Source organism: Lipophrys pholis (assembly GCF_963383615.2).
Source record: "Lipophrys pholis genome assembly, chromosome: 17".
Lineage (NCBI taxonomy): Eukaryota > Metazoa > Chordata > Actinopteri > Blenniiformes > Blenniidae > Lipophrys > Lipophrys pholis.
The window spans coordinates 22164358-22173238 of record NC_137643.1 but is presented as its reverse complement, the minus strand read 5'-3'; the positions used below and the strand labels follow the sequence as shown (position 1 = coordinate 22173238).

General features: G+C 44.0%; 1 protein-coding gene across 2 annotated transcripts; it reads left to right on the top strand.

The window, feature by feature from the left end:
* Nucleotides 1-415: 415 nt before the first annotated feature.
* kdf1b (keratinocyte differentiation factor 1b) lies at nucleotides 416-6466 on the top strand. 2 transcript variants are annotated; one of them, XM_080484983.1, is made up of 4 exons: nucleotides 416-625; nucleotides 2067-3012; nucleotides 3109-3195; nucleotides 4940-6466. In XM_080484983.1, exons 2-4 carry the CDS (start codon nucleotides 2073-2075, stop codon nucleotides 5002-5004), a joined length of 1092 nt encoding a protein of 363 aa, XP_080341109.1. In that variant the 5' UTR covers nucleotides 416-625; nucleotides 2067-2072; the 3' UTR covers nucleotides 5005-6466. The 2 variants fall into 2 exon arrangements, with proteins under 2 accessions (XP_080341109.1, XP_080341110.1); XM_080484984.1 differs by having other exon boundaries at nucleotides 425-462; nucleotides 4940-6465.
* The last annotated feature ends 2415 nt before the right edge of the window (nucleotides 6467-8881 follow it).

The window sequence follows — 8881 nt, the reverse complement described above, 5'->3', positions numbered from 1 at the left end:
TGTTTAATGCATTTCTTAATCAGCTTGCTTTTTATGAATTTCCTTCGTTTCCCATTAAAACACTGTGAATTGTCTTGTGCCTGAATAGTGCTATGTAAAGAAACTAACCTTGCCTTACCTAAAACTCCACTTCCGGTTGTCTGACTTTAATCAAGATCACGAATGGAAAGAAATACGTGAAGTTAGCAGTAGTGAAACCAGAAAATGTTTTTCATAACAAATCCTAAAAACGTTAACTTTAGTTTTGGGGTAGTAGTTGAGGGGAGTGCGTTTATGTATTCGATTATAATATTCACAAATGAATGTTGGATGACTAATGAAACAAGATCATGTGCTTTTGTTTCGAAATATAATCACAGTAAAAATATATACCTCGTCATTTATTTTTCGGAGCCAGCCCTGACCGGAAGTCCGTGTTGTGTTCGCAGCTACCTGGAGCGCTTCCTCCACCTTCACGCGCAGGTACACGGATTTGCTGGAAAACTTTGCAGAAAGTGTCATTTTCGGAGCGGATTTTGAGCCAGAGACGTTAAAATGGACTGAAAAGGGTGTGAATGTTTGTCTCAAAGTCGCGGAGCCGGTGTGACCGTGAAGACCGAGGCGGAGGTTCACACCGCGTCTTACTGTGAGTCACGTTAAAGAAAAAGGTCCTCTAATGGAGGAAAGAGCAGCAGTGACAGGTCGCCATGAAAGTCAATTTTAGCTCTATCTTCACTGCGAACTCTCAGATTACACGTTAATTTTAATTAGTAGAGGGATATGTGGTAAACAGCAGCATAATCTATGAATATAAACTTATTCAAAACTCGACAGATGATTGTAAACATCATTCTCAACAGCAAACGCTGAACACCAGACTCCATTAGAAAACCTGCTTATATTAAAACAAATCTTCTCTGATTTATAAAAAAAGATCTTTTCAAGACATCACTGAGAGGAATTTACAATTTAATTTGCATTTGGCTTCCGTTCGGCGTCTATTTAATCTATAGTAATAGCTTGGTTACATGGTTAAAACTCAAACTACTCCAGGATCTTGCTCATATAAAGCAGTATTTTTAATAACAACACTGTGTGGATGGTCTCAGTCTTTACCCCTTAAGGTAAAACCACCACTGACACTTTGTTCGTTTAGTGGCTTTGTGAACACCTGAGATGGATTTGCATGCAGCTTTACATTGTGTATCGTGGGATGGATTTCAGATTGTTTTAAATACTGTTTTGGGAAAACCCCTTGTCATCATGTGAGTGAATCGTTTGGAATGGGATTGAGTCAGACTCTTGGCTCCCATATCCTCTTTCAAACCTGTTGAGCTACATTACCTGCCTCCTCGGGATAGTACTTTCACATTTGTTTTGGAGACAGATGCCCTCAGGGAGCAACAAGTGGCTTTCAGGTAGAGCTGCTGCAGTGTGTTGCAGAGGTATAGATGTCAGACTGTGCCATAAATGTCATTAATCTCTGTTTTACCTGCAGTAAATTATGTTTCGATGCACGCTATGGCCCCAAAATCAAGGAATAATGACCTAAAAACAAGAGAGTCAGACCGTTTCACTTCTGAAAACCTGCACATGCACATGTGTTGATAACAAAAGCAAATATTCAGAGATTATTTACTGTTATTTGAGGAGAACTATTGTCATCAATATTATCTCCTTAAGTGTATCAAATCATATCACAGTACTTAACAGTGTTGATGCATTTTCTTTTTCTAAACAAATTTCTTAAGAATCGCTGAAACAAGTTTATTTGGAAATTTCACTGGATTTTGCATCAGAGGTTTAATTAAAATTTGTTTTATATTGAAATTGTAGTCATTTTCTGTAGTAAATGTTTGGTTTTGTAAAAATATTGACATTTTCATTGCATATGCTCTGCAACACAACAAAGAAAAAAATGTAAAGTTTAAAATTAAATAATGTTGTGTCACTATTTTAGCGGTCCGACCCACTCAGGATGAAATGAAGCTGTGCGTGGCGTCTGAAGTGAAATGTGTTTGACCCTCCTGATCTTATCTGTGAGTTGAACTTTGATTGACGTTGTTTGTTTGAATCCCTGCATCCAGGAAGGGATGTCAGCGGGCAGCGTGGCCAGCCTGAGGCGGGGCTCCGGTCCCGGCTCGCGGCCCGGCAGCCACCGGGCGGCGGGCAGCAGCAGGAGCAGCAGCCAGGAGTCGTCCTACGAGGAGCGCTGCGTGGACCCGGTGGACGACAGGCCGCCGAGCCCCGGGCCCCGGCCCTCGCACAAGGCCGACCTCGGAGACACCAACGGGAGAGAGTCAGAGACCATCGGCTTCATCCCGGGCTGCGCCGAGACGCCCGCCGCCACACCGGGCTGTAATCCCTGCGCCTCTCCCAGGAACTGCCGGACGCTGGTGTGCAGCGTGCTGACCTGTGGCCTGTACCGGGTCTGCCGGCGCTCCGTCCTCGCCCCGTGTCTGGCGCCGAACGAGAGCTCGCCGGACGAGCCCGAGAAGGTGAGCCTGCGAGCCACGAGCGCAGGAGACGCCAGGGAGGAGGACGACGACAACGACCAGGACGCGGACTGGCTGGGGGACGTCCGCATCGCCGGCAGGAAGGTAGACTGTCCCAGAGAGTATCTGGACGCCGACGGCGAGTCTCTGTCCTTCGTGCGGCCGCCCACCCGCCAGACGCTGCCGGACTCAGTCCTCCTGGACGACTGGGAGGAGGGCGAGGAGGACGTGGACCTCCTCATCACCAAGAAGCTGCTGGAGCTCTACTCCGAGTACCAGATCGAGGCGCTCGCCAGGTGCACCACGGACTCCGTGTTCCTGAAGAAGAGCAAGGCCATCAACCACCTCATCAACTCGCTGGCGGCGGAGCACAAGATGGACGAGCAGGAGGCGGAGTGCCGGCTGGTGCGCGGCATCATCCGCATCAGCACCCGCAAGAGCAGCAGGAGGCCGGCCGTCTCCCGCGGCGACAGGACGCTGTCGGACAGCGGCAACGAGACCATGAGGGAGAGCGTGTCCTACTCCTCCAGCAACAACAGTAAGTCCTCGCTGTCTCCCCGGTCAGCGCCGACACTCGGTAGAAATCACCCCGCGCCCCGTCAACCTGTTCGATTCCCTCTGTTCCCTCCTCCAGACGACTACAAGTCAAACCCGAACATCCAGATATCAGAGCCGACCTCCTCGGATAAATGTGCCCGGGAGATGTGGAGGAACAATGGAGGTAAGACCAGCCGGGCCATCGTCAACATGTTCAGTGAAAACGCCTCGTTTTTTCGGGGTTTTCCTCGTGTTTTCAGAGACTCTGGGCAGCGTTGTTGTGTTTGTGAGTTTTACGTTTTCGCTTGAAAACGTTGTCGTGTAAACAGCCGTCGTGTCTCATTACACACACAAACGGTGTAATCCGATAATAAAAGCAGCTTTAATAGTTTCTCAATATACTTCCTGCTGCTCATTTGACTTCCCTGTGTGACTTTCGTTGCCATAATAAAGAGTTTTTGCTCACATTTGAGTCCAGTTCACCATGACTCAGCAAAAACTTTACAGACGTATGATTTTCACTCAAACGGGCGGGCAACTGGTTATGTTTAGGATTTATCTTTCATGTGCTCTGCATATAGCCTTTCTAAACGTGAATTCTTTTCTAAGTTTAGTTATAATATTTAATAAAAGATTTAAAAAAAGCACTAATTATAAGAACAAAGTGAGATGACTCTGCATTTTACAGCCTTTCTCATGTAATGGAGGAGCTTATATTATTTATAATACAGTGAAAAAGCTCATTTAACTTACTATTTAAACAACAGAAATGTATGTGTGAACTTAAATGCTTCAATTTTCTTCTATTTTAATCTTTATATTTTTAGCGTATAAATCCTGAAAATTAAAAAAACTGTAAAAAAAACTGATGTTTTTTCAACCAAATGTTATATTTATCATAATTAAAATGTGAAGTACGGATTACTGCTTTCATTTTGAAGGCTTTTTTGCAGAAATAACTAATAAAATAATGAACAATGAGGGACCCCCAGACCCCCATATTTGACATGCGTGACAGTAACTCCTCGTCTGGTTATGATGGGTAGAAAGTTGAAAACATACAGACGGAGGAGAAACGGCGTTGCACCGTGTGATCGTCATTACTGGAGCCGCCAGTTTCCTCATTTACACAATGTTTTATAAGTTTGCCATTTTTGTTTCCTAATAGTTTTCCCTTTACACTGCAACTTTTTGAAAATGATGTGGTGGTTTACATGGTTGGGCAACAAGGAGGTCAAAGGTTAAATATATATCCGCAGGAGGCCAGGCAGTGATCAGCAGAGTTTGGAAAAGCTGGTTGTCCTTTTTATGTTGGGACGATCAAGTCACTTGTAATCTTACTTACTTACTTTTAAATACAAGAAATCGGCAAAGTAAGTGTTACTTTTTAAAGAAGTTGTAATCAGTAATCGTATTACTTTTTCAAGGTAACCGTGGCAAACACTGCTGTGCGGACACGCAGGTATGGACGTCCATGTTCTTGCAAACGCCACTGTCCCGGAGCACGTTAGCGACGCTGCTGTCCACACTACCACGCTCTGGCCACCAGGGGGAGTAGTTTTGGCGAAACGGCTTTGATTCACACTGGTCTTTAGGATTCACTTCTTATGATGGAATCGCTCGAAGCGCATGTTAACACCAAGTTAATCCCCCTACTGAGCATGTGCAGAAAAACTCTTTACTATGTTCATGGTGCGCAGTAGCAGCGTTTCAGAAAAGTTGCATTTTACCGTTTCCATGGAGTGTTTTCCAAAAAGTTCCACCTGGGGAGCCATTTTCAAAAAGTTGTGTTTCCAGTTGCTCCGATCACCGCTGTCATATAAACCAAACAAAATAAACTTGTTTCACGTTCTTGGTCGTGTGAGGCTCCCTCACCATTTCACCCTCTGCCTGCTCTGGGCTTCTGTGTTTCTGTTTCCCGGTCCCAGGTCAGCCCCCCGGTTCCCCCACAGCGGCGGCGCCTCCCTCCCGCTCCTCGGCCGTGAGAACGTGAACCCTGCAGGGCCGTCTGAAGGCTGGAGGAGACTCTGCCTGCGGGGGACTTTAGAGGACTCGTTTTCTCGGTTGTGAGGGGAGGGACGGTTAGGAGGAGACACGAGTGTGTCTGAAGGATTGGGGAGCTCGGCTCTGCCGGCTCGCCAGGTTCTGGTCTCGAGTCTCATTTTTCTCGATTTCATGAATGTGATGTTGTGTGTTTGTTTGCTTGTTTGTTTGTTTGTTTTTGCACATATCGCTTTTATTCTCACAGGTTAAATTTTTTTATTTTTTTTTTTTGGAGTGTGTGAACATACTTGTTAATTTAAGCGTTTCGTGTATCAGCCAGGTAACCGAGTCTATGTCGTGATAGATTTTATAATTGTCTTAATACGCCCTGCTCAATGAGGCAACGTGTGTAATGAAGAAATGATGCGTGGTGGTTTCACGTTGTGCTGCGAAAATAACGTAATAAATAGAAACGTCGGCACTGTCGTGGTGCCGGCGATCCGTCCGGGGTGTGGAAAGACGAGTTATTTTTTTCTTGACTTTTTGTATTTGCAATGCCACGTAAAACCCAAATGTTGGTTTCCTCGTGTAAGACGGCTTCAATGTGAAGATGCAGATCACAGAGAATATTTTCTATCTGTTTCCGTAATACTTTCTATCACGTTCTGGTCAGAACGTAGGGACACCTGCTAAAGTTTAAAAACCCTCCTTTTTAAAATATAGAATCTATTACAGTGGATCATCTTTTATCCGACTTCTTTATTCAATAAAAACCTCTCTCAACGCCGCCCGCGTTGAAGAAACACAGCAGGTTTGAATGTAGTACTAAACAGTACGTGATGTACTCGTGAGTAACGCTGACGTTCCGTTGGTGGTGTGTGAAGTGGCTTCAGTGTTTTCGTGAGGCCTCGGTGTGTCGGTCCAGCCAGAACGACACTCAGTGACACTTGTGAGTCCTGCTACTTTGTCGAGTTCTAATCTGCCACAACTTCAGTTGTGTTGAACCCCGAGCCTCCTGTAGGGGGCGGCATCGTACACAGCTCTCATTGTGACAGGTGCACACTTGTTTTTCACATGTTTCAATGGTACACTGTGAATCTGTTTTGCATGACGGATGAATGCCGACTGCAAGTATTTTTAATTTCAATATTTTAAATATTACAATAGGAATGTTTTTTTTGTCTCATCGTGCGGTGTAGTTGTTATTGTCCAATGCTTTTTAAACTGCATTCTTAATTTGTCTGTCACTGTTTGCTTCGATGTCCAGGTCAAGGACACACTAATTAAAATATTACATTTAATAAGAATAAAATAAACGGCTTGATTACAGCTTAATCCCCCCCCAACCAGTGCAATCAAAATAATATGCAGTTTTCCATTTTTTTTTCCTCTTTGTTTCTCCTATGTTCATTGTGTATTGTACATACTGTTTGTTTATGATTGTGAAAATCCCAATAAACAGATTGGAGGGAAAAAAAATGGAAAACTGCTTATTATTATTATAAAAGACAAAACAGAAAGAAAAGGTCAGTCTGCTGTGTCTCCTGGAAATCTACTTCTTCAACACATTTCCTGTGAAATTTACTATGCGAGCCATTCTCCATACTAATAATTCATCCTGATTTAAATGAATTAAATCTTTTATGCGGCGGGAGGGAATGGCAGATTCTCAAATAAAATGAACCGTCTAGTCATCAGGGGAACGACAGTGGGGGGAGGAGAGCCGATGGGAATGGACAGGAAAATGTCCCAGTGAGACTGTGAGCCAGAACAAGATAAAAACATATCGCAGTATGTTGTGTTTTATCCTTTTACTTCTTCGGAGGGAAGTACGATGACATCAGCAAAACACACACAAACAATTTTTTTTAACATTTTTTAGTTGGAACATTTTAGAAAAAAGCAACAAACAAGTGAAAAAAAACCATCTAAATAAGTAAAGTTAAAAAAAAATTGCGACGGCACGAAGAACTGCATACTTATTTGTACTTCATATAGTCGTACGCCGATTTCTTTTCCTTTCTTCTACTTACCCTTTTTATTTATTTTATGTCATGACGTTGACGAGCATAACAGGCGGAACAATCAATCATGTCGGCTGTGAGGAGATTTTTACTTTTTTTTTTTTTGTCCTACGTTTTAAGAAACTGATAGTCCTGGAAGCCCCGCCCCCCCCAGACCCCTCCCCCCACCCCCCATTTCCGTTCTGTGACCGCCATCCGTTTAATTAACCAAGATGTCGCCGTCAGAATTGTGACAAAATGCAATGATGGAACCAAACTCAACACGTCATCATGTCATAACATTTTATGTTGAAGCAAAACTAAAAGGATTTTATTTGAAACGTTTCAACTGTATATTTATGTTTTCCAGCAATTCGATGCCTCCAACACTAGATGGCAGCAGCGCACCAAAACAAAAGCTTCTAGTTCTACCCGACGAGAGAATAACTTTTCATTCGGTCAGACAAAGTGAAAAAACGGTCAATAACAATAAAGAAAGTTACAAAAGAATAAATTCCAGAAAGAGACAGACTGAATATTATGAACCCGTCTCATATTTCTACTACATATTCTTCGGATTCTTTGTTTCAAGATACAAACTTTTTACCAACGTCCAATCAACCTCCGGTGTTCCACCATGACTGACTGATTTCAGCTACACCAGCTTTATATTATACTGCAGTGGAGGATCTTCCTGTGCAGTAACAGTTTTATTAATAATTATACTTGAATAAACGACTTCATAATGCAGAGGTTCCAGTGCTGCGGGGAATCAGCACGTCTCACGTTCAAGTAAAGTTGTTCTGTGTGGAGTCTGCATGTCCCCCCCCCCCCCCCCCCCCCCCCGTGTGTGTAGACTTTCTCCAGCTCCTTCAAATAGTCCGCAACCCTGAATACAATATTGTAACTCAGTACAGCTGAGTATTAATCAGGTATGTCAAATGGACCAGATCAGAAGAAACTAAATTGTTAAGAGCCGGAGTTTTTGAACATTAATGACCACACACACACACACACACACACACACACACACACAACAATAGCTGAATGACGAGCCAATTATCAATGCCTCCAGAATAACATCAAATAAACGTCTGCGTTGCGCCTTCAAAAGTCTTAATCGCACTTTAAGTGCGTTTTAATCTAAATACCTTCAGGTTTGCAGGCTTTTCTGTTTCACTCACGGAGTCGAGGTGTGAGTGGTTTGGTTCTGTATTAGTTCACCTGGTCCAACCAGCACATGTCCTCCCGCCCCCACGCTGCTCTAAAGAGTTTAATCTAACAGTATGACCATCAACAACTATTAAATACTCTCATCAATCAATAGAGCTTCACTCACAAGTTGATTTTTAATCTCTTACCCTGCCGATGGTTGTGGATCGCGCAGCCTTCTCAACTTTTTCCGAGCGTGCGGATCGACACGACGCCGCATTCAGGTCTTTTTCCCGTAATGGGACGCATTAGCGGAAGTAGAGACACGGAGTTTGTCGACGTCTCACGGAGTTTGTCGACGTCTCACGTCGGGCGTTTCCACCAAGAAGAACCAGGTTCTAGTTCAGGGCCGGTACCGGTGCCAGGGCCAGTTCCTAAACGAGCACCGCCAAAGAACCGGTTGTTTTTCCATCGCCATCGGAGCAAAGTGAGAGCCACGCCGTTACGTCACTCCAGAACGCCGTTACGTCACTGATTTCACAGATGCAGCGCTCATACAGGAACCAGGAGACGGACTGGATTCATCGGTTTGGTCTGACCTGAACCTCGTTGAAGACCAAAGAGCCAGAAAACATTGAGTCTCCTCGTCGCTCTATTGTGTTTTTTCACGTCCGTCTTTGCTTGAGCTCGGAGCCCCAGAGTGGCCATAGAGAAGAAGAAAAATTATAATAA